The sequence below is a fragment of the Periplaneta americana genome, chromosome 9, assembly GCF_040183065.1.
Source record: "Periplaneta americana isolate PAMFEO1 chromosome 9, P.americana_PAMFEO1_priV1, whole genome shotgun sequence".
Lineage (NCBI taxonomy): Eukaryota > Metazoa > Arthropoda > Insecta > Blattodea > Blattidae > Periplaneta > Periplaneta americana.
The window spans coordinates 94,809,334-94,837,069 of record NC_091125.1 but is presented as its reverse complement, the minus strand read 5'-3'; the positions used below and the strand labels follow the sequence as shown (position 1 = coordinate 94,837,069).

The following is a 27,736-nucleotide window of genomic DNA, read 5'->3' as shown; positions in this document are numbered from 1 at the left end:
ATATGGCACTTAGATACCTATTTACATCAAATCTTCAATTTCATTCACATGGTAATCTCCTCTTCCAATTTCGCAACATCTGTATTTATTTACTAGTTTGGCGAATATTATCGCACTAATATTATATATATACAAAAACAACAGATTAAACTCAAGAATCTCAGGAAGAAAATAATATTTCAGTGGATGGCTAGAAATGTAGTTGACATCACTGCAAAACAGGCAACACATTTTGCAACCAAGACTTATAAGTGGTATCATTATCCAGAGTCTTTGCTTCAGTCGATTATTATTGTAAAAACCCATGGATTAACAATTGACTATCTTCTGACAAAAATAAAAAGTTACAGGCCATACAAATGAAACCAAATGACTTGAAAATGTGCAAAACTTGTCAAGACTTTCAAATATTTTAACAAGAACCAGAACAGTTCACATTTTCGCACAATTATATCTACACCAATTTCATCTTTCTGATAGCTAGTCTTGTTTGTCTATAGTGTAATAATCACGAAAATCTGGAACACATACTTTTATATTACACATTCATAAATTCTAAACGAAGCAAATTAAAGTCATCAATAATACCAGTCACACAAGACTCAGCTCTGCAACACATATTGGTCACACCCCAATTCTGCCTACTGGCAGTAAACATCTATAATGAACACTGATCAAAGTACCTTTATTCGTTAGAAAAAAAACCCTAACTGGATACTACAGTGTGAACTACAATGGGCTTAACGTTATCAGCATCCAGCTGGATTTATTAAGAAGAATGATTGATTATTAATTTTACTACGCCTATTTTTTTTTTTTTTTTTTTTTCAGTTCATAAATTACATTATCTGTTAAAATTATTTTTGTTTGTTATTTTATATTTCAGTGGTTTTAGACTTGTCATTTCAGACATTTTGGCTTCTATTATTGCAATATAACACATTTGGAACTGTTACATGTTGGTAGATAGTTCTTGTTCATTGTTGTATTGGAGGCATGCAGCTGAATACAAAATTCCTGTTTTGTATGTTTGGCAAGACAGCCATACCCTGTTTCTGAAACTTATGTTGTTACTACTTTTTTTTTGTTTGTAAGGTAGATTTTCTTCCTGTAATTCTTCTACTGTTGAGATTTATCTTGTAGTTTTTTCTTTATTTGCCTGATATTGTTTATGAGATGTTTGGTATCTGTTAATGATAATTTTTGTGTTTTGGTTTAGGGCCTTTTGTCATAGTTCAGCTCATCACCAGTATAGCTTGCTAGAGATAACTCGTCACACATTGTGACTAATCACGCAGTATATTGTCACCGGTCATAACTCATTGCACACTTCTATTCGTCACTTATGCTCTCATTACTGTAGCAAATGAAACCAGGCGAACATACTATTAGGATAATTAACCAATAAATTGGTTGTATGAGTAATACCCTAGATCATATATGTAACAGATATGTCGGGGTTATAGGCTTTGAGGTTAACAACTTTTGTCAGGTTTACTACGCTGCCATCTAGTTGTTACATAAGGAGTCACGTCATAATACCCATTTGAATTGCATTAGCGACTGTGCTGCCATCTCGTGTTCGTTTACGGCAGACGGGTGGCGATCCTGGCGGTTGTTCTCTTCAAAGTGCTGCCGATTTTAATGTAGCGAGGAGTTATCTGTTACATATGATCTAGGGTAATACATTGCAACTTGTTAAGATGCGGTAATATGAAGACAATGACTGGTGTATATATGTAGGTAATGTTAAAATAAATGTCTTGTGAGGTTGTGAATGATTGCTTGAAGATAGAACTGGATTTCTCCATCAAAGTGTTGAGCCTCGTATGCCAAGCCTCATTAATAGTTCTTGGAAGATTATGGAGAAAAATAGATAGGGGGAAACACTGTTGTTGCCTTCCTCTTCCTAACATAGTTCTCCTTGACATAGTCGAAGATAGGCAGATCATCGTCAACAGTCTCCTGTATGTCATTGAAGACACAACATCTTTCTCTGGAATGAAAACCAGAGCTATTAGCAAATGGAACCTTGCTCTCATTTCTTTATAGTGTAATTTTTATTCTCTTTAACCACCACACACCCGACAACAATGTAACTTTTATTCTTAATAATTCACCCTACAACAATGCATATTCCACTCAACACAGCAACACAATAGTCGTTATTGCACTCCACACGACGACAATGGCAATACACGATGTGTATTATTGAGAACAACAATGTACTCCTAATTTCAAATAATGTTCACAATGCACTATGTGCAGAACAAAACTGTCAGTTCACAGTTCGCTCGCCTTTGCTAGTTCTTCTAGCTCACTGTTCAAGTTTACTGCATATCGAACTCAGGTCTTCCGAACTACGTCGCACTCACCTGGTGGACATTGTCACAGTTACTGATTCACTCAAGTTCACTGCACGTCGAACCCCGGTCTTCCAGCTACGGTCCACGACACGTCGAACTCAGGTCTTCCGGCTACGGTTCTCTGCATGTCAAACCCAAATCTTCCAGATGCTCTCAAAGGCTGGCTTCCTTGCTCGCTCGAAGACTCACTTATAGACTGACTGACTCCTATGTCGGCACTCATGGTGTTATTTATTAAATCACATGTTCTGGAGTCTTCGATTTGCATGCCTTTCAGAATCTCCGAGAGAAATCTGCTTCGAGATGCTTCCTTACTTTCTCCGCTCCACACCATCACTGTAGTTCTCCCCCCCCCCCCCCTTGCTCCTTACCGCAGCTAGCGTCAGGAGTTCATGTTTCTGTTTCCCCGCGCCTTCCTTCTCGCTAGATGCACGCGCAACTCCCCGACGCGACCAGAACAATACAGAGTGGTGCCACAATAGTTTTCAGCCTGATATTCTTTGCTGAGTCCCTCTAATTGTAGACGTGTCAAAAAGGCAATCTGCTAGCTGTGCTCTTGGAAATGTAGTGGTGACTGCATTCGCTCCAGTCAGTTTGTAGTCGATGGAAATGAAAGGTGGATTCAATTCCCATCAAATGCATTCAGATACTTGAGGCTTCAAAACATTGAACAGCAATTCAGAACGCTTGGATTTTCTCTGGATGAGAACAAATACACTTGAAAATCACAGCCATCACAAATTGATGTTTGTGGACATACAATTGCAAAAATCTTTTGCACACCAATTTGAATGTACTAATCCAGTACTGACTCCATTCCAAGCATTCAAGCTTTTTATTAGTTGCAAATATTATCATCTCATTTGCATCAGGATGGAAATGTAGTAGACACTTCTGCTATTTGCAGGTTCCTTGTAGCTTACTTATCGGCATTATCCTCAAAATTGTCAAAGGATTGTGGATACAGTGGCAAATGTATCTTATGGTTAAGGTTTTTATTGCTGTTTAAAAATCCATCATCCCTTGCCGATCTTGAACCCTGGAATCTGATTCAGTGGCCAGCATGGCAACTGTAAAATTACACAAGCTTAATGGATCAAACAAAATTTGATAATTCAATCCCAAGGGAAAAAATGGAACTCTCTGCATCAAAATCCACAGTTAAATTCCCGATTTGCCACGAAAATCGTCTGTAGCTACATTTAGATTGGCAACAGGCCATGATTGTTTGGCCAAACACCTGCATAGAATTGGAATATATCAGTCCCCTAACTGCCCATTGTGCAACTCAAACCAAGAAATGGATTCGGAACACCTCAAAATCTGTGCTTCAGTGGCTGGTCATGATAATATCTTTGAAAAATATTGGAGTGCAAGAGGTCAAATGACTTTATTGTCAAACGCCTGGCATTAGAAAACAACAACTTTCAATATGGAATACTCTACATAATGTCCCATTATGACTTATGGACTATCACTACTTAGAAGGTCACAATCACGACATGTAGCAGAGAAGAATGAAAATGAAAGAGAGATTAGAAAATTACTTCAAGGTAAGTATATTTCAAAGATCATATTATATTAACTAAAGTTTAAGTGCTTCTGAATGTAGAGTTTGGGGCACACGGTAACATTGTGCTTAAGGTGGAACGTCATGGGTTCGACTCCCAATATGGTCATGAATATTCTTCATTGATTGACAATTATCCTGGCAGCACCATGACCCTGGAGTTCATATTAAAGATAATCATATTGAAATAGGTTAATGATAGGAAACAGTAGGAACAATATACGAGTAAACTACTTACTAGTATGTCATGAAAAATAGATAAATTTCTTTCAAGAATGTCAATGTCCAGAACAGTATTCAAAACTTCTGAAATTGTGTAAATATTTGATTGCTGTTCTTTCTGGCAATGGTAATGCTGATACAGTATTTTCGTTTATGAATATTCAGTGCACTGAAGAAAGAAGTAGGCTGGAAGTGGACATTGTCTGCAGTACCGGTACTATATAATTATACCATGGAACATATGGAATTACACAAGTATGTGATAAAGGAACCTGAGAGGATAAAAAAGGCAGGAAGTACTGGGAAATACTCCTAATTGAAAGAATAAAAAAAAAATTAATCATTGTTTCTAGTTTGGCCTTTGATGCAGTATGTGTATTTACAAGTGTGATAACCCTACTACCTAATATTCTACAATTATTTTTTTCAGTGTTAGTTTTATTATGTAAAGTTAAGGTTACAATTTTCATGTCAGATGTCCTGGATTTTTTTACCCATAAAATTTGGTCACCCTACATTAAATTACCAGAAAAGCATCACTTTCATGATACAAACATATTCTAAACATTGAATGTTTGTATAATGACAACAAGAATAGAATTTCTCTTACTGGTAGCCTACTGCTTGGAGATGGACAGTGGAATGGGAATATAGAATTTATAGCCTTCTATGTTGTCGTTTAATCAACTTTCCAAAGATATGTCTGAACCTCATAATTGGTACCAATAAGGATCACTCGTGAGACAAGTAAGTTAAGCCAGGAAATAATGGGGTAGGGTGGCCAGTTCCTTTCCCCCTCTGCATACATTGCTGACTAGTACCGTAAGTAACATATTTACCGTTATTACACTAATCAGTCTTCAGGTGTATACAAACAACTGTTCTTCCTCTGATATATATTGTCAAGTGAGATCTACCTACTGCCTGATAATAGATATAATACATTTCAGCCAGAACACCCAGAACCTCAATCAGAGGTAACTTAAATTGATCCTATAAACTGTGTTGTTTTTCAAAATGATGCTCAACATTTTTGGTAAGTTTGGGATATTAAAGGCATGCATATGTAGATCTTGATTAAACAACTTATAACACTATATCACTTCGGAATATATATTATATATCTTTCTCGTGTTAAAGTCTATCGTACATGGTTAACATGTTTCAGCCTGTTATGGGCCTTCTTCAGAACAGGAAACAAAACAAAAGGCGCCAAGACCAGCAACAACCAGTTCTGAAGAAGGCCCATAACAGGCCGAAACATGTTAACCACATACGATTGAATTTAACACAAGAAAGGCATATAATACATATTCCGTATGCATATGGTTAAAACTTTTTCAGTAGGTACCAATATGTTTATCAGTACGAAAAAATGTGAAGAGTTTTGATGCAGTTAAACACATTTTTTTTAATCATAAAGTATTTTGTAGCATTTCACTAAAAATGTAATTGGTGTATTAACTCTTATTGAAGTTGGAGATAAAAGTAGCATTCGAACTCGAAAATATTTTTTATTTGAAGTTGGAGATAAAAATATATTCTAACTCAATTAAAAATATATTTTTTAATCATAAAAATGGAAACATTAATGGAATTTCCAATCAAAGCTAGACAAAATTATTTACCGGTAATTGGACAATTTAAATTTAATTTATTATTGAAATACTAATGTGGTATTAAGACATTCGATTAGTAAGATTAAACCAGGGACGTATTTTGCGGGCTACCGGTGGTAGCCCAAGGAAATTACAAAAGAAAAAGTTTATAATATAACATAATGTAATAATTTTGTATTATTAGTTTTACCATAGTAATTAAAATTAAAGTAATTGTTAGATATATTTTGTGTAATAATAGGGTCAGCGGTAGCCCAAACCCTTTAACCAGTATACGCCACTGGATTAAACCACTATATTTTTTGTTAGTGTGATTGTCTATTTCGGGTTTTCTGAAAGTTTCCTAGTAACCGGTACTCGTTACACAAGGTGTTAAATCAGCCCAAGTCAACCATTGTTGTATAATCATAAAAGATGTATATTTTTCCTGGACCAAAAATATATTACAAACTGACTAGAATTACTTCTAGAAACAAACTATTATAATTTTATTCTTTTCAGAAAGGAGCCACTATGTAAACATAAAACCGACCTATGTAATAAGTACCGGTTACTAGGAAACTACCGAAAGAAATTATATTGCGGTAAGTCTGCTTTCGAAAGCAAGTTCGGTTCCACAATAATAGTGAAAATTATTTTCATCTCCGTGTTAGGGACATTTAGGAGAGAAGATCGAGAAAGGGAATTTAATCTCCTTGATATTGGTTGCCTTATTAGGCCAACCATATAAATCGATAAATCGACTGAATTATTTTTCTTAGCGTATTATGTGTTATAAAATTACTTTGGTGTCAAATATTTGTTTTGTATTTCAACGAAATTATAAGGAAGGTTCTTTCCAGTGTGGTGTTTTCCTTTAATTTGACCTAAGTGACTTGAGTATGACCTTCTTAAGTTCAAGGTGACTTCTGCCGGAGGTTCAATTTGTGTAGTCTTTCGATCTATAGATTTTATTTCAATTAAAGGTAGTGTAAGAACTTAATTATGGCATTTAATAAATTAGCAATCGATAGCCTCAATTTGGCTGGGAAGAGAATTTTGATGAGGTTAGTAGCTTTATTACATTTGATGTTAATTTTTTTTATCTCTTCCGATATTACACTTCCTTCAGTGTTATGACCTGACATATTAATTTACAGAGTGGATTTTAATGTTCCTCTGAAAGATGGAGCGATCACTAATAATCAACGAATCGTTGCTGCCTTGGATACTATTAAATATGCACTTGATAAAGAAGCAAAATCCGTTGTACTGATGTCTCATCTCGGTCGTCCGGATGGGCAGAAAAATTTGAAGTACACCTTACAACCTGTAGCAGCTGAACTACAAAAACTCCTTGGCAGGTTAGTGAGGATTTGTCTGTGGCCGAGTATATAATTAATTAATTTCTTTCTTAGTTGTGTGAATTGGTATATTCCTACCGTTTAACATTGTTGTTGTTGTTTAGTCACCTGGCCGAAGACAGGTCTGAAGCTCGCAAGTGATACCAAGAAGACACCACTTTTGAGGCACCTAGGCCAGGAGATAATGGGGTAGGGTAGCAAATTCCTTCCCCCTTTCCATTGCATACATCGCAGACTAGCCACATATTACACTAGTCAGACTTCAGATGCATACAAACATTTGTTCTTCCTCTGACACATACCGTCACGCGAGGTGTACTGCCTGATAATATACATATGTACATAGCCTATAGCCAGAACCTCACTCAGAGGATCGTTTAACATTATATAATGAAAGAAATGACAGGCAAGAGCACTTATAGCTCTGTTGATGACAGTAGAAGTAGGCCTACAGGACCGAAGGAATCTGTCAGCATTACGGTCTGGCAAGTAGATCACGAACTCTTGCGAATAATGTTCTTGCCGTCTCACGATACTAAAATCTGACAAGTGATCTTTCGCTTAACTTCTATAGTGAATTTTTTATTTATGGAAATGGAAAGAATTTTACTAAATTTAATAGCAGTTGCTGAAAATGTTCTCCATTAGCCTTTGTTCTATTACACGTCATTGCAGCGATTTATAAGTTCCCCACTAATATTTCGTGCCTATTAGTCTGTAGCCTACAGTGTTTCTTATTATTGAGAACGAAACCTGTTTCTCGCCACTTACTAAAATAATTTAGTAACAATGTTTGGATTGTGGAATCTTAGGAAAGCGTCGCCGAAAATTGCGTAGGGCCTAAACACAACTTGTACGACTTACTCTTCAGTAGATATTACGTTTCAACGAGAAAAATGCTTTGCTGTAAGTTATTGTGTATCTAACCATTTTTAAAAATACGTATTTCTCAATATGGTAGCCCTCAATAGATGGCTAAGTGGGAGCGTGATACAATAAATTACAAGGAAAACAAACACATGTTTTAAGGGAAGGCTCCACTGAAAATTATGAAAATTTTTCCAAATTTTTTTTAGCTATTTCACTTATTCAGAATTTATATTTTCATGCCCCAAATGGATTCAGCTCAATTCTGATTACAAATACTCGTATGTTTACACTTTTTAAATTAGGCTGGAAGGGGGCGTGGAATTTAAAGAGTTGTCAAAATTGTTTTTCATCGAAGAATTCTTTTTTTAAATTTCTGATTACAAAGCTAGTAACTTTTTGTTGGCTCCCTGAAGTTACTAGATGAATGTAGCGGAGGAGAATATTAATTTACATAAATATTCATTTTATTTTCAAATCTATTTTTCTGTGTTCATTTTTGTTGATTCAACACCAACTTTCTTATGCCAATCTGGATGAAATTTTTACTGCAAGTATTTATGAGGTAGCTGCATGTTTTTATGCATTTATTTTGTGAGAAATGCTGCTAGTTTATTTTATTAATATTTTTCTTATGAAAAATGCTACTAGTTTATTTTATTAATATTTTTCTTATGGAAAATATTAATAAAATAAACTAGCAGCATTTCTCACAAAATAAATGCATAGAAACATGCAGCTACCTCATAAATACTTGTGATGTAAAAGAACTCCTGCGGGACAAAATTCCGGCACATCCGGCGACGCTGATATAACCTCTGCAGTTGCGAGCGTCGTTAAATAAAACATAACATTTAACATTTGATTAATATTTGGCATAAGAAAGTTGGTGTTGAATCAACAAAAATGAACACAGAAAAATAGATTTGAAAATAAAATGAATATTTATGTAAATTAATATTCTCCTCCGCTACATTCATCTAATAACTTCAGGGAGCCAACAAAAAGTTACTAGCTTTGTAATCAGAAATTTTGAAAAAGAATTCTTCGATGAAAAACAATTTTGACAGCTCTTTAAATTCCACGCCCCCTTCCAGCTTTAATTTAAAAAGTGTAAACATACGAGTATTTGTAATGAGAATTGAGCTGAATCCATTTGGGGTATGAAAATATAAATTCTGAATAAGTGAAATAGCTAAAAAAAATTTGGAAAAATTTTCATAATTTTCAGTGGAGTCTTCCCTTAAGTCAATATTAAAGCAACCGAACAACCGAAGTTGCCTGCATTCTTACCGAGCTTCGGGATTTGTGTGTGACAATTAATGCTTAGAGTTTTCCAGATTTCATGTATAGAGTGTCCATAACTTCATACATAGCCGCAACATGTGTGTAGAACGTAATGGAAGACCCACTTCCTTAGTTCCTTTCCTCTTCCATTGCATACCTCACAGACTAGTAACATATTACACTAATCAGATTTCAGATGTATACAAAAATAATTGTTCTTCCTGTGACACATATCGTTAAATGAGATATGTATTGCCTGATAGCAGATGTACATATCAACCAGAACCTCAGTCAGAGGTACGCTGTGGAGTAATGGTTAGCATGTCTGACCTTCGAATGAGCAGGTCCAGATTCAAATCCTGGTTGGGTTTTTTTCTGGCTAAGAAAAATAATTCAGTCGATTTATATAGTTGGCCTAACAAGGCAACCAATATCAAGGAGATTAAATTCCCATTTCTCGGTCTTCTTTTCTAAATGTTCCTAACACGGAGATGAAAATTCTGAAACCGAACTTGCTTGACGCGAAATTGGTAACACACACAGGGACAGTCTTCAAACTGTTTTCTTGATTATGAATTTCCAAAGGTAGTATTGCTTTCAATTGTAGCAAACACAAAATATTCTTTGCCCCCAAATTCTGTAATCACTATTGCATTACAGTAGATAATTAGAAGACATAACATTCTATTGTAAGCTCTGATATTCTGCCAGGATTAAAATAAGTTGGTTGCTTACAGTACCATTTATTCCAAATGGTCTGCAGTGACAACCTAACAGGACTGTTGAGAACTCAATTTCCCATAATAAATTAAAGTTTTAAAAAATATATTGACTTTACATTTCCCATGTTACATGCTTTAGCACATTAGATATTATGCTACATTTTGGTACAGGGCAAGTCTGAAAGAATGAAACAACTTCACGTATTTATTATGAATAAAGTATGTATTAAAGATAGCATACCAGTAACGTATAAGTTATCAATAAACAGCACAACTCTCAAAGTTTTAACTTACCTTACAGAGATTCAATGTGGGAACCATGTATCACACAGCATATGTCCAGGAATAATAAAGTTCTTGCCATACATGAAACAGCATGTCCATGTCTATGGTTTCGATGACAGTGACATCATGCTGTTGTAACTGTGCCAGAGCTTGTAAAGGTGGCACATATACAGCGTCCTTCACATAACCCCATAGAAAAAAATTACAGGGATTAGGTCAGGTGACCTAGGTAGCCAATTGCGACATGCCAAGTCATTGGCAGTAACACAGCCAATCCAGTGGTGAGACAGATGTTCATTCAGGTAATGCCAGACTGCATTGTGATAATGGGGTAGTGTCCCATTTTGTTTAAACAGGTAGTCATTGGAGTCCTCATCCAGCTATGGGATTAGCCACTGCTGCAGCATGCGAAGGTAGGTCATTCCACTTATGATGCCCTCATCGAAGAAGAATGGACCATAGACTTTCCTTTGTGATATGGCTTTAAAATGTTGATCTTAGGTGAATCCCAGGCATGGTTAATAATGGCATGAGGGTTCTCTGTGCCCCATACTCGTCGCATGTTATGACGATTAACCTTCCAATTAACATGCAATGTTGCTTGTCAGAGAAAACTAGGCGGCCTTCAAAATCTTCATCCTCTATGTTCGCTTGCATCTCCACACTCAATTGATGGTGCACGATCTTGTCATTTGGTTTCAGGGCTTGCTTGTACAGACTCAGAAACAAAATTTGGGCCACCTGAGTTTTCCAAACTGAGCATGCACAGTATAACTGGAACTTGGAAAATTCAGGTGGCCCAAATTTTGTTTCTGGGTCTGTACTTTCTGCAATTTGTATGGCTTGATGACCAGTTCCTTACGAAGAACATGTCATACAGTTTTTTTGGAACCTGATAACTGGCTTGGTATATGAATTTGTGGGTTTGTTGCGGAAGCTTCTCTGATTCTGTGAACATTCGCATTACACGTGGCTGCTGCTGTGTACTCTTCCTTTTACACACAGAACCAGTCTCTTAGAACTGATGATACCAATGGTAGATGTTCTTCCGAGATGGCGAATCTTTAACAAAACGTGTGCGGAAATGCCGTTGTACTGTTGTGATGGAACTAACTTCAACACACAGAACACCTTCTCCCGATCACTTGCCATTGTTACACTAGCAGAGCGCACCAACGTAGCAATATAGGACGTGTGCTAACAATAAGTACCTACAAATAAAACTTGGAGAGTTGTGCTGTTTATTGATGCCTTGTACATTCTCCTATCATTAATAGTTCATTCATAATAGATACATATAGTTGTTTCATTCGTTTAGAGTTGTCCTTCATTATGCTATAGATGTTATGGTACATGCTGCGCAACATAAATTCTGCTAGGTGTAGCATAATTATGCCATTGTTGGCCACACTGTCACTTGATTTGTAGGAAGAAATGGTGATAACATGACACTGGTTGGACCTGTCAGGTGGATAGACAGTAATTTTCCAGCCAAGCTCTTGAGTCACAATATGATAACACGCTAGAAATACCACTCCACACATCATCTCTTTATTCTTCATCTTTCACTGTTGCTACTTCTCGTCACTGGAATTCTCTGCCGCCTGAAGTCAAGGGCTGCCGAACTTTAATTTCCTTTAAATGTAAATGAGTTGCCAGACCTAACGCTTTGCAAATATTTAATGGAATGTGTTCCACTGTATTTAATTTTATTTTTTTATTTATTTTTTTTGTTTCTTATTTGTATTGTGTAATCATGTAAATCTTGTTTATTTATCACTTAACGCCAATATGTATCCCACTGTGTTGTTTTTTTATTATTAATCTATTTTTTGTGTACATTTTATTCAATTGTCGGTTTCTGGTTTAATTATGTGAATCCTACTTAATTGTAATCTAATACTAATATGCATACTAATGTGTTTATTTTTATTTCTACTGTGTACATTTTTTATTGAATTATCGGCTTCTGTTTTTATGTGATTTGTATTTGATTCTAACAACATTAATATGTATTCCACTATGTTTATTTTTATTTTATGAGGTAAATTTTTATGTAACTACCTCTTTTGATATCATTATGTACCTAATTGTATCAGTATGTAATTACTTAATTCTGATCCAGTTTTATGTTCAACTATGTAAGCATGTTTTAATCCTGATTGATTGTAAGAGAAGGCCTTACAGCCGTAACTCTGCCAGGTTAAATAAAGCCATTATTATTATTATTATTATTATTATTATTATTATTATTATTATTATTATTATAAATTGCTATAGAAAAACACAATATACTTCCATTTGGTAAATCTTTACAATAGCATTACCAAAGGAAGGTGGATATCAAGAACTAAAGACACTACAGGATAGTATGTAGGAGAGGTGTTCGGATGGGATAATGACATTCTTCGACAATTGTGATATATGCAAGGCATATATATCTTTTTTATTTGATTAAACTGAGATTATTTTATATGATATGTATTGTGAAATGTGTTATGTGGTGTTCAGTAAGTAGAAACAAATAGAGCTTTTGTTTAGAAAAATACCTACACATTTTCATATCTTTTCCAGTATCAACTTAGCCTAGTGTAACATCCTCTATGCTTCTTTAATCTCTTCATCCACTTAATCCTCAACTAATTATTTTGCCATAATCATTAAATAATTATGAAACTTCTAATTAAACTCGTATTATATTGATCAGATTAATACAATTTTAATTACCAGGAACCACAATGACTGTTTAAGTTATACTGAAACAAAAGGTTTATTCCAGCATGCAATTCAGAACACATTCTGAACTAGTACTGAACTTCTTTCGACGCATGCGCCAGTTGTGTACAGTGTCAGAACTAGTTCGGGATTTTACATTGTTGGAACGTTTCCTGAACAGAACTGTTCTTTCAAGGCCTTCAGAGTTTCTTTTCATATTAAAATTATAGACATTTTCCAAACTTCGTCATAAAATATATCACTGTCACCTTCCAAATCACTCATGATCGACAATTTTTTGTATTTTAACTTGCCTAGTTTCGAAGCATTTTAACCATAACTTCAGATTAAACCATCTGCGCATCCATCAACAATTCAGAATTCCTAGTTCTGCTTTTAATAGAGAGTTCTGAAGCATGTTGGAACAGGGAACTGGGAGTTCAGTATCAGTTCAGAATCAGTTCTAGTCTTGTTGAAACACACATTGGGCTACTGCGCATGAACAGGCAGTTCAGAATCGAATCGATTCTGAACTGTGCTGGAACAAACCTAATATAACCGACTTACTACCTTGGCAACGACATTCATATTTTTTTCATTGGAGACATTTTTTACATATCAAACAAATTTATGCAATGTTCAAAATTAAAAACAAATTTATTTAAATGACGATTGTCCAAAAAATGGTATGCAGTACAAGTGCATAACAGAATCTCGGAAACTGAAAAAACTCTTACTTTGCCTCGTTTTTTCAAACTGTTTTTTTTTCAGTTCTGTTATAGTGCACTTATCACATTTTTATCGCAATATACTATAAAATGTCCTCTTATTTTGTGTTTAATATCTGCTTACATCCACATGAGGATATGTCTTCTCACAATTTATATATATATATTTTGGGATTGCAACTTTGGAAAACTATTACAGAAATAAAATAAATCAAGTATGATTTAAGACTTTCCTGGTGTTCAGCATGGTGCAAATTTTTTTTTTTTTTTTTTTTTTTTTTTTGTCAGATGCAGAAACATATGTTTCAGAGCTGCATTTTGACTGCATTTTCAAGGTCCAGTCCTCGAGAATAGTTCTTGATAATGGATCCAATATACAGATTCTCATCTTGCCTTTCCTGATTATTTGAATTGTTTACAGAGTAGACTTATCAATTAAGACAATTTAGGGAATATTTTTTAATGCAATATATAGGAATTCAACTGTGCAGATTATATATTCTATAATTAAGATAATGAATTCCACTTTAATGATGACCCTACTTCAGAAATAAAGAGTTATTTTGATGTTTTGAGACTAGGTGTCGTGAAGACCAAAAAGTTCGTACTTGCCCATGTCTGAAGGTGTTAATGATCAATAACTTACCTAGTGCATTACATTGCATTACAAGTCTTGTTTTTATTACAGTAAATACATTGTAGTTGATGAAGTTGTTTTGTGTTATTCTTTCCTCTACTGTGAACTCCCTCGACCTATCATTGTCAAATTCGTCAGCTATAGAAAGAGGGCTGAGGTATTCAGAAATAAAAAACTGTTAAAGGGTAGTCTTGTTACCGTCCGTGAAGACCTGACTAAAGCCAGGCATAATCTGTTAAAAGAGTGCATAAGTAAATACAGCCTGAAAAACGTATGGACTCAAGACGGAGACATTATTGTCAAAGTAGGAGAACACAAACACAGAATTAATTGCCCAGAAGACATGATCTGAACGAGTCGGCTGCGTAAAACTAGTAAGGCAACTAATTTATATACACTGTAATATTCAATCTAGATTAACTTTTACTCTAACCGTAACTTTACTTAATAATTAATTCTTTTTCATTCTTATTCTTATCATTTAGTACTGTAATTTTAAGTTACTTTAACTTCTACTATATAATAATGTTACTTATTAATTAATTATTTTTCTTCTTATTCTTTATCATTTAGTACTGTAATTTTAAGTTATTATTGCTAGAAAATAATTTAAAACTTGAATTGCATTAGGTTGGTACCATTGAGAACAAAAAGCAGCATGTTCACCCGACAGTCCCTGAGGTCAGTGTACAGAGACCGCTCCCTTGTAATAACACGAACACCCGCTCACTACCCTGTACTGCAGACATACTCAAGGCTGCGCTTTCTTCCTCTCCTTTGTCACTTAATGTTGTTCACGTGAATGCTCAAAGTCTGTTGTGTCATTTTGACGAATTTTCTTCTATCTTTGCACCTTTAGACATTCACGTTATTCTTATCTCTGAATCTTGGTTACATCCTAATCTTCCTTCCACTCTCGTAAACCTTCCTGGTTATACACTTTGCCGTAATGACAGAGAGGGCAAGAGAGGAGGAGGGGGTGGCTGGTTATATTAGATCCAATTTGCGACCTAAAATTATTCACCATTCACCAAGCCAGTATTCTGCCAAACCCGAATTTATGTTCATTGAAATTTGCACCTTATTTACAAAATGTCTAGTGTGTGTCGTATATAAACCCCCACATATATATGACGTAGATGATTTTGATACCTCCTTACTAAACGTAACGCCACAATATGAGAATGTTATAATAATGGGGGACTTCAATTCAAATTTACTTGCCTCACATTCTAGCATGACTAAAAGACTTCAATCATTCTTCCAGTGCCTTGATATGGTAATCTTACCCCTAGCTCCTACACATCATACGGAAGGTACAGACACATTACTGGACTTGATAATTACTAACAATGCCGACAAAATACTGACGCATGGACAGTTGCCTACACCAGGACTATCAGGGCATGATATCATTTATCTATCGTTTAATCTGCAGTGTCCTAAATCGACTCCCAGAGTAATTACTTACAGGGATATTAAAAGAATAGATGATATTGCATTGAAAGAAGACGCTGCACAACTTGCATGGCACATGATCTGGACATTACGAACTGTAGACGAGAAAGTAGACTTATTCAATACGTTAATACTTCAACTTTATGACAAACATGCACCATTAAAGACCAAACATACCAGAAAAACCCCAGCCCCTTGGATGACGACTGAAATACTTAGCCTGATGTTCGAACGCGACTTAGCCTATAGACAATACACCCGCAACAAAAACGACGAATATTTTAATTTCTATAAACACCTCAGAAATAGAACGACTCAACTAATAAGAAATGCTAAACTCAAATACTCTTACAAACTTATAGAGCCCAACACAACCCCTTCCGAGTTATGGAAAAATCTGAAGATTATTGGACTTGGAAGGGCTAGTGAACAAGCAGACATTCCCATCCCACTTGACCACTTGAACGAACACTTTGTAAAGGACCCCACCTTAAATGACACAACAAAACAAGACACAGTTTTGCCTGAATCAGCTCCCCCAACTCGAGACAAATTCAGTTTTACCGACATCACTCCTATTGACGTAATGAAAGCCATCCGGCGCATCAAGACGAAAGCTCAAGGGCCAGACAACATTAGCATATTACTCATACAGAAAATACAAGACATAGTAATACCTACAATTGCACACATATTCAATAGTTCCTTAATCACTTCAACTTTCCCTAAAATATGGAAGCAAGCTTTTGTTCTTCCTCTTCCAAAAGTCAAAGTTCCACCGACCTGAACAACTATAGACCAATAAGCATCCTGCCAGCCATATCAAAAGCACTGGAAAGAATCGTACACAGACAAATTACTAACTACATGAACGAACACAAACTATTCTACAAGTATCAGTCAGGTTTCAGAGCTGGACACAACACAATAACTGCTCTACTAAAAGTGACCGAAGACATTCGTGAAGCAACTGACTCTAATAAAGTAACAATACTAACACTTCTTGACCTTAGCAAAGCTTTCAACTCTGTAAATTTTGACCTGCTCACCCTTAAATTGAGAAATCTGTATTTGTCAGAGACTGCTGTGAGTTGGTTCGAATCTACTTACAAGAAAGACAACAATGTGTTGTATCCGGGAATCAAAGCTCTTCCTGGCTTAACATAACATCAGGTATACCACAGGGGTCGGTACTCAGACCATTGTTGTTCACAATATATGTCAATGATTTTACATCTCTTGTAAGGCATTGTAACTATCACTTGTATGCTGACGACCTTCAATCCTACATCTCTTCCCACTTAGACTGAGTAAATGACGCTATAGACAAACTGAACGAAGACATTGACTCGATTGTGACGTGGACAAAGAAATTCCATCTTAATATAAATCCTGGAAAGAGGCAAGCAATTATATTAGGACACAAACGGCAAACATGCTGTAAAGCACCTCGACATTTCCCCCGTTAAAGTAAATACAGTGCATATCCCTTTCAGTTCTTCGGTAAAAAATCTTGGCATTCACATGGATAATAATCTCAACTGGGACATGCAAATCACAGAAACCTGCAGAAAAGTAGCCTATATTCTATTATCCATGTGCTAAAAAGGATAAATGTTCATCTTCGCTCTTGCTTAAAAAAGTCCCTTGTGCAGACGCTTGTATTTCCCTATTTTGACTATGCTGACATTTTACTGACTGACCTTTCCAGTGACAACAAAACGAAACTTCAACGTGCTCATAACTTGTGTATACGTTTTGTAAGCAATGTTCGTAAATATGATCATATTACCCCATCCCTGGAAACAATAGGTTGGCTTAAACTAGATAAGAAAAGAAATTTACATTCACTTCTCCTTCTCTTCGAAATCTTGAACTCCTCTATTCCTTCATACCTGTCGTCTCGCTTCACTTACCTTTCTTCCTACCACAATCTGAACACACGCTCTCACCATGAAACAATACTAACAATACCATCCCATCGCACCTCCTCATACTCATGCTCTTTCACAATAGCCCTGCCAAGACTCTGGAATTCGCTACCTGCTAGCATCAGGGACTGTCGAAATAAAATTGAATTCAAACACAAACTTACTAGGCACTTGGTCAGTAATTAAGACTCGTTCAGACATGGTTTCTTGTAAATAGATCTCTTAATCTATCATAAAATATTTCAGTATATGGTAATTTCATCACTATAGAATTTTGTTATTCTAGGTTTAATTTGTAATTCAGTAAATACAAAAATATTCTTTGTTCTTAACTTCTATGATAAAATGTCTAGCTTTCATTAATCAGGTAATCTTGTAGTACTTTAATTTTTATTGTAATTGTAAATTTAATATTAATTGTAATTTTATTTTTCATATTATAGTTATAATCCCCTGGTAGAGGGGCAGAGAAGGTCTGACGGCCTTATCTCTACCAGGTTAAATAAATAAATACTACTACTAAATACTATTACTAAATATTACTACTAAATACTATTACTAAATACTACTACTAAATACTACTTCCTGAAGCTCTCCTCTTCTCTTCTCTTTTCTTTTCTTTTCTTTTCATCTGTCCTTTATAGAAAATTGTCATGTGGAGTAGAATATGGAAGTATGCGTCAGTCTTCTGTTGCCAGGGAAGTGATCTTCCTTAACGACTGCGTGGGACCAGAGGTGGAGAAGGCATGTGAGGATCCCAAACCAGGATCTGTGTTACTTCTTGAGAATTTGCGATTCTATATCGAAGAAGAGGGCAAAGGTGTTGATGAGAAGGGCAACAAGGTAAGGAAGAAATGTTACATTTATAATTATTTCACTAGTTATTCATAAAAGAAAGACATAAAGGGAAAAGATTATGATTGGCAACAAGAAAAAAACCATTCACACAGAAAAAGTACTTCTAATTCATTAGTTAGCTCGAGAAAGGATTAAGAATAATAACAAATCTTTATTTTCCGATAATACGAAATATTTTGATATTTTTACAGAATTGCACATTCTTAGCAGCCCTTATATATGAAATATTTTTTTGGTATATTCTTTGTCTTTCTATTCGTCTATAGACAGTTTTTCGACTTCAGTACTATTGGACAGATTTTATGTCTGTCTGTTCTTAAATTATGAATATGAAATATAATAATGCTGTAATTTGTACTCAGATATAATGATTGCCTCTGATTTTTATTGCATAAAAATAGTGCTAAATAAAACATAAGTCATTTGTCTTCAAAATGTTTCATTCAGGACATAATACCTAATTATCCTAAATAATATCCAGAGGGGGATTTGAAACTTTGCTTGCTATTAGTCTATAAACTGTATGCTGCCCTTTTCTTGAAGTGATCACACATTTTAAATTGAAATTTTTGTGAGAGCTACGAGAATTTAAAAGTTAGTAAGTAATACGTCAGTGTATTGATTTAACAATAGATGAACAGATAAATTTGTTTTTAAAGATGTTTGACGTCATAGGTAAAGCAGAAAGAAATAAAAGAATCTTTCATTTTATCTTATTATTCTTCTTCATTGGTCATTTTTTTGGGGTCCTAGCCCATTTGAAAGCTGGCATCATGCAAGTTCTTCCTTTGTTTCTGAGGACCAATTTTTCCACAGGAGAGTTGATGTTGTTTATTCATTGGATCTTGTTTATTAATCAGTAGGTTCATGCTTCATATTGGATTCTGTTTAAGTTTTTACGTTCCTCAATCAACAGGAGAGGGGAGAAATGTGACATTGTTGAGAGACCATCTTCACTATGGGCTGGGGATTAGAACAGTGGACAGTGGCAGTGAGAATGTTGTGACTTAACAAATAATGGGATTTATAAGAATATGATTGTGGAATTGCTGTATATACAATATATGTACAAGGTGCAGGTGCAGGTGTTACGTGCTGTCTCTTCTCACTTTATAGATCTCTTGGATATGGAACAACAAGTTTTGATGGAGAAATCATTGCAATAAGTGAGTCTCAGGAATCTTCTCTGCCACATCAATAAATTTAAAAATGAAGTTATATTGTCAGACTCCAAAGCAGCTATTCTATCAATTGTCTCTAAACACACATCTTCATCTCAAATAGCAGAAATAAATAAAATGCTCTCTCAACTAATAACACTCAATAAAAGAATTGTATTCCAATGGATACCATCCCATTGTGGAATCCTAGGAAACGAGAATGTGGATGCTTTAGCAAAGAAGGGCAGCACTGCTATTTACAGACCTGTTACTAAATCTATATATTACTCTGTGAAAAGATTTATTAAATCTATGTACATACTTAGACTTCAACAAACAAAATTTGATAACACAATCCCAAGGGAAAAAATGGAACTCTCTGCATCATAATCCACAGTTGATTCCTGATTTACCATGCAAATCATCTGTAGCTGCATTTAGATTAGCAACAGGCCATGACTGTTTGGCCAAGCACCTGCATAGAATTGGAATATATCAGTCCCCTAACTGTCCTTTGTGCAACTCAAATCAAGAAATGGATTCAGAACATCTCAAAATCTGTGCGTCAGTGGCTAACCACGACAATATCTTTGAAAAATATTGGAGTGCAAGAGGTCAAATGACTTTATTGTCAAATGCCTGGCATTAGAAAACAACAACAATATATGTATTGTAAGAAAGAATGTGTCATTTAATCACACTAATTTTTTATATAGGTTAAAGCCTCTTCAGAAGATATAACCAAGTTCCGCAAGTCCCTTCGGAAGCTGGGCGACTATTATGTGAATGATGCATTTGGAACAGCTCACCGTGCTCACAGTTCCATGATGGGTGAAGGTTTCACAGTGCGTGCATCTGGATTTCTGCTCAAGAAGGAACTTGAATACTTCGCCAAGGCTCTCGATAATCCTGAGAGGTAATTGGGTAATTGTTTGTTAGTAGGTGTTTTATGATATCCAACCATCGTTATATCTCACTTGATAGGCATTATTAAATTACTCTCTGAAAGATGGATATTTTCTGGTGTGATTTTTAGAGATCCTTGCATTAAATTGGCCTGTAGAAAAACATTCAAGTACATCAGAGAACTTACTATTTCTCTGTTAAGTTCATATGCAGTGTGGAGCACAAGAAGCACTGCAAGAATTAGCACATACATTTGATGACATTATAAAGAAAGGAACAAATCTACAAAGTAAAAGGACAGAAGTAATCATGTAACTTTGTTTATATACAGTCATTCTATATTTTTAACTAACTTACATTAAAGGATAGATTTCATGAAGATATTTTACGAGGAAATTGTTAACTTTTTTATGAGGAATGAAATTTAAGTGTGTTGCATTCATTTCCAAATTTGTGAGAGTTGCTTTCTTTCTACAGATTGAAAAGCAGTTGTGGGGAAGACAGTCATTATAAGACTGGAAAAGCGGAATATAATATACCTAAGAGCACTTGGATCACCCCTAACTTCTTTAATAGGGCGACAGTATAAATGGTCTAATCGCACTCAGGTCTAAAAAGTTGGCTAATTTTGCATCCCTTGTACAGAGACAATACAAACAGTTCAGAGGCAAGTGTGAACTTGCATAGATTGTTTAATTTTAATCTTATTTAAATCCTGAGGAATCACAGAGCAGTTCCCACGATATTTGTCGGGAAATTTTTTTTCTTGCTATATTCCGTACATACAGGGTTAGTAGTGAAATCCATGCTTTGTAAATGTCTCTTCAAGGAACAGTGACCTTAAGTATTCCTCTCACCATATTGATACTCCTGTTAAGTAATAAAATGGGTTTACTGAAGTCATGCCATGATCTTCAATAGGGACTGATGGATTAGATTGGATTGAATTGGAATGCTTTGATATGCTAGTTAAGCTGTATGTCATTTTGCATTTCAGTATAGTATTTTTTTGTTATAGCCTCAGAGGTTGCTAAAGCTGTGCAATTGCTCGTATGTTCCACACCCATTTCCTTCTTGCTCAATATATAGCAAACATTTTGGAGACTTTAAATTTCCTAGTTCGTATAAATACAGTATTTTGCAAGGCAGTTAATTGAATCGGTTATTTGAGAAACCACATAAGAAATGGATTCGGAACACCTCAAAATCTGTGCTTCAGTGGCTGGCCATGATAATATCTTTGAAAAATATTGGAGTGCAAGAGGTCAAATGACTTTACTGTCAAACGCCTGGCATTAGAAAACAACAACAACATAAGTCCATTTTTAGCCAAAAATGTTTCTGACATTAATACATGTATTTGCATGTCTGTAGGAGAAAGTAGACATGTTTGCCTTATTTTAAGTGATGAAGTTATGACAGTATTTTTCTGAAGAGTATGAAATTAAAAGATTTTATGAGAATATATTTTTCTGGGCTAGTCGTAAACTCATAGCTAAAGATGTGTGATTTCTTAAATAACCAATTCATTTATGTCTAATGAAAGTCTAGTCCACACCTGTGGAGTAACGGTCAGCGCGTCTGGCCGCGAAACCAGGTAGCCCGGGTTCGAATCCCAGTCGGGGCAAGTTACCTGGTTGAGGTTTTTTCCGGAGTTTTCCCTCAACCCAATATGAGCAAATGCTGGGTAACTTTCGGTGATGGACCTCGGACTCATTTCACCGGCATTATCACCTTCATTTCATTCAGACGCTAAATAACCTGAGATGTTGATACAGTGTCGTAAAATAACCCAATAAATGAAAGTCTAAATTTTACTACAGCTGAACTAATGGCGTAATCAAGAATTAAATGTGGGTAATGTAGAAGTTTCTTTCATTTTGGACTTTTTGCAATCTCAATAGTTTTTACATTTTTCCCAAATTTTAAGGGCATCAGTGATATAAAACAGAATATAGCAGTTTCATCTGCATAGAGGCAGTGCTTTATGTTGAGGAGTGATGTTAAACATGAATGCACATGCTAAGTTATGGCCAAAAGAAATACTGTAGCTTTAAATTCATATTTTAAAATCTTCTACATCGATTTTAACTTCATAAAAATCGTAATCAGAAAGTGCATTTCAGCTCCAAACATTTCGCCAATTCAGCGAGATCCTTTTCAACTAATTCTATTTTTACTCCAGCTGTTTTGTGTGTTTTGCGTTTCAGCATAACATTCTTGATGTGTTTAGTGTTTGTGTGTGACCTTTGTTGTTTCTTTCTCCAGACCATTTTTGGCTATTCTCGGTGGTGCTAAGGTTGCAGACAAGATTCAGCTGATCGACAATTTGCTGGACAAGGTGAACGAGATGATTATTGGTGGTGGAATGGCATACACATTCCTGAAGGAGCTGCAAGGTGTCAAGGTAATGGAATAGATTTATGATATAAGTGTACCGAAAACAACATGAAGTGAAATTGTGATTACATATTATATAATTGCAATAAAATGTCCGTATAACGCTCTCGAAAGAATCAGATGAAAAGTGTATTAAAAGTGAGAATACGTTATAAGTCGGAAATAGATTTTCTTAAACACATGCTTTCAGAATATAGCGCTTATTCTATTTTATTACAGAGTGTTAAACATGATAGAACTTATTACATGAAAACAATTATTGGACACTAATTAAGTGTTCTTTTAATGACATCATCGCATCTCTTCTGTCTCTGTATGTACAGCGTCTTTCTCAATATGGTAGCAATTACAAAATAAATCTTCTGATAAATCAGGGTGAGAAGTCAGATATGTTTACAGTGGATAATTCATTCAGCATACCTGACTTCGACAGTTGCTGTGTTTGTAGTACTTATGTTCATTCAAATCCTTTTAGTCTTAAACAATCTCAGGATTGAGCTCCATGTGCACTGGTGTAACTTATTAAATTATCCTCTATGTTTATATGTATTTGTGTGCTTGTTCATGCTTGGGCGACTTTACTGGTTAAGTGTCTGAATTTAATTTGTATTTTAGATTGGGAGCTCTCTCTACGATGCTGAAGGTGCTAAAATTGTGCAGAAACTAATGGACAAAGCTAAGGCGAACAACGTGCAGATTCATTTGCCAGTGGACTTTGTGACAGCAGATAAATTTGCAGAAGATGCTGCCGTTGGGAGCGGTGATCTCGAATCTGGGATTCCAGATGGCTGGATGGGGCTAGATGTGGGTCCCAAGACAAGAGAGCTGTTCAAAGAACCAGTGAACAGAGCCAAAGTTATCGTGTGGAATGGGTGAGAAAGATTTTGAGTAGACCTACGTATGTTCTAGACATAATGCATTTCAGACACACTTATTTTCCTATTTTGGAAAACTCTCAATCTCTACGAATTATTTAAGATTTTTCAAATGAAAAAAAAATATAGGACGTTACTCATTCTTCAAGGTTTATTTTAACATTTTTCGGAACTTTATACCAAAAAAGCTTCGCCAGAAAATAAATGAAACGTGTGTTCTGGACTTGACAAGAGAAATTCATTCCAGACATGACGTCCGAAAATGCCCTTATAAAAGTTATATAAAATTGTATATATTTCTTAAGATTCTGCTATAATATTGCATAAAAATTACACTAACAATATGAAGGACCTGACCCAGGTATGTACCATTTTAAACAATAACAAATTAGGTACTTAAAATACATCGACTCATTAATTTCAGTTACTTTCAATAGCTTGACTCCATTATATTGTAATTAACTTGTATACTCTATTATTTTCAAATCTCATTCCATCCTGAACAGATAGAAGAACTATTTTGGACAACTACTAAATGTACATAGGCCAACGAAATGATCGGGACAATATTCAAATACAAACTGCTGAGCCATTTATACCCGAACCTACACTTTCTTAAATCGAAATTGCGATAGAAAATCTGAAAAAGTACAAGTCCCCAAGTATTAATCAAATTCCAGCAGAATTATTTAATAAAAGAGGGTGGAAATGCATTATCTATTGAAATTTATAAGCTTATACTTATCTGGGAAAAGGACATTCTATTGACAAGGAAATGTTTAAAGTTTCTTGTGAACTTGGTCTCGTTATTAAATCATAATTCCTAAGTATTATATTATGATTAATTAAACTCAATGCATTTTTGTCAATTGGGGATTTCATAGATATATCGCATGATGCAGTTTGAATAGTTTCGAAAATGGACATAGAGCAGTGATCGTCAGCACTCGCTGAAATGTGCAACGGGTAAGCAGTGCTGTCCGTCGTACAGCAGCAAGAGATAGAGAGCATACCCGCTAGCAGCTATGAGCGCACCATAGAGCACTGCGTTTTCCGTGGGTAAGAGAGGTTAGCCCCAGGGTGCTTTGCGCTAATGACCCCCTGACATAGAGGTTGATATTTTCGTGGAATGACCCATAATTGTGCCCTTGTATTCTGTAACAATGTCTTTTTGTATAATAGTATATTTTATTTCTAAATTAATTTGTTATTTGTAACAATATTATGAATATATTATTATTATTATTATTATTATTATTATTATTATTATTATTATTATTATTACTTGTACTACTTGTATCCTGCTGACTCTGAAGCAGCTGACAAATGTTAGATTTGTCTCTTCACAGGCCAATGGGCGTATTTGAGTTCAAGAATTTCGCAAGTGGTACTAAGTCTGTGATGGACAATGTGGTTGCTGTAACTTCGAAAGGCGCCATTACTATCATTGGTGGAGGTGATACAGCAACATGCTGTGCGAAGTGGGGCACAGAGGACAAGGTTAGCCATGTCAGCACGGGAGGTGGTGCCAGTCTGGAGCTTCTGGAAGGTATGTTCTGTATTACAGCTTACCAGAGTTTATAAGACTTCAGACTGGTTTTGGAATTTTCATGAATAGAGGGTAATTATATTTTATACTTATACTTTCTCGTTAGTCATTCTCAGTTGAGGATGATTGTCATAATGGTCGTTAGGTTTGGAATTTAAGCGAATTTAAACCTGGTCTCGAGTAAGTAAATGTTAAGAACAATTTAAATTTCAATATGATTTCCTCTTTAAGGAATGTGATGCTGAGAGAGCCATATCTTTGATATTGGTACACAAGAGAACAGATAAGTGTAAAAATACGAAGGTTAGGAAAATGGGTAACAAAAATGGAAGAGTCAATTATCACGCATTACATCAAACAGGATTATGAGATGTGTACAAGACCTACCAGGAAGGAGAAAACCAGAAAGATCTAGAGAGATAAGCTCCAACTTCATAAATAGACGAAACACGTTAAATACCCATGTATAGAAAAGACTAAAAATGAGAGGGAGCTAGATCAATTTATTTTATTTTATTGCTTTCTCAAATTTTGAGGTTGCCCATAGACAAAGCATACCAGATAATATCAAATTTATATAATGCATTAAATACAATGTTCAGTTAAAGAAAATTCAAGTTTACAACAGTGAAAAATTCAGAAAAGTTCAATAATTAAGGTAGATAATAGCAATGGTATTTTTTTTTTAATTTGTAGGGAACCCCTGATAATGTCAATAGTTATTTCTTTTAAAATAGATGTTGACAGGAAAAGAGATTTCCAAAATTTTGCTAGAAAGCTTGGAATTGTTCCTTTAGCACCAATGAGTGGACTTCTGAAGGCTGGGACTGAAGACTTTCAAACCTGATGGTTGAGTCAATAATGTAACCTTTGCTTTTGTTTTTAAAGATAATTATATCGATTCTTCTGTGGTTTCCATTTTCTGCTAGGCTGTGGACTTCTTTGAAAACCTTGAAGTCATTATCTCTTAGTGCTGCAGTTATAATGGAGCGAATGTTATTATGTTATGAATGTTACTGATCTTATTTTTTTCATGTGTATTGTCATCACATCAGATTCAGATCTCTGCACAGAGTAAGGAAGAGTGCACATAAGGCACTCTCTTCCTTCCTCTGGGACATTACGCTTGTATCCTTGCAGTGAAATAGTATTTAGATTATATGGAGAAAGAGTAACAGTGATAGCATTGTAGATTTTATTTTTTCGTATATCAGTCTTGCAATGTACTAAGTGCTGTCATTCAATTTTATGTCAGACGCATAAAATAAAAGAAACCTCTTCCTTTTGCAGGCAAAGTTTTACCTGGAGTAGCAGCACTATCAGATGCCAGTCAGTCTTAGATATACACAGGAATATTACAAGAAATTACTCATGTCCTACAAGCACATAGAATTGGAGACAATATCTACTTCAGGTGTTTGTGTTTGTGACAGAAATGGGCCCTTTATATAGAGTAAATGGACACTGCCAAAACTGTACACTGTATCATAGGGAGAATATTGTTGTCAAATTGTGTACTGTTAGTTACATTTTTTTTAATGTAAAAATTGCTTTTGTGTTACAGTGAGAATATAATAAAATGAAGTTAATATATGTTTATATTTTTTATGTTTTATATACATTTAGTCCACAATATCACGATATCATATGTGCACTTTGGTATGTATTTGTGTGGAGTTATGAGTGACATATATGAAATCGTATCATTATTATGCCAAGTCTACCATCAGTGCTGAAAAGCATTGTGTCATCCACTAATTGGTGACTGATTTTCCAGACATAAAAATCAAACTCTAACTTACTTTAACTTACAGCAGAACATCGAAGCAAGGAACAAATTCAGCATATGCCTCACATCTGGTAAGTATGTTTCCAACAACACAACCAAGTTTATGTTTTGTGGTGTTGGAAAATTCAACATGAAAATTGTCTTTTATTTCTTTTGGCATGTGAGGATTGTTCTTAGACACTCTGACTATTCACTTTCTCTCACAAATAGAGAACTGAGAATCAGAGCAGTAGAGCTCTGCACAGGCTCAATCAAACACGCGAACTGGACTTTGGTTGAAATTTACTTATGCTTGTTAGGTTCGAGCTTGGCGCAGGTCTTAAAAAACGCAAATCCTTTTTCCTCCTCAAATTATATATTGATTAAATAAATAATAGGACGATTTTAAGGCATGCACTCACTATTAGATGTCCACCTAACCCCATCAAGAACAGTAGATTACTGGTATC

General features: G+C 35.1%; 1 protein-coding gene across 2 annotated transcripts; it reads left to right on the top strand.

Moving 5' to 3' along the window:
- Nucleotides 1–6,614: 6,614 nt before the first annotated feature.
- On the top strand, nt 6,615–27,091 carry Pgk (phosphoglycerate kinase). Of its 2 annotated transcripts, none has more exons than XM_069835377.1 (8): nt 6,615–6,823; nt 6,917–7,120; nt 18,449–18,593; nt 20,485–20,684; nt 22,943–23,081; nt 23,690–23,946; nt 25,299–25,498; nt 26,789–27,091. In XM_069835377.1, exons 1-8 carry the CDS (start codon nt 6,762–6,764, stop codon nt 26,836–26,838), a joined length of 1,257 nt encoding a protein of 418 aa, XP_069691478.1. In that variant the 5' UTR covers nt 6,615–6,761; the 3' UTR covers nt 26,839–27,091. The 2 variants fall into 2 exon arrangements, with proteins under 2 accessions (XP_069691478.1, XP_069691477.1); XM_069835376.1 differs by having other exon boundaries at nt 18,395–18,593.
- Nucleotides 27,092–27,736: the final 645 nt, after the last annotated feature.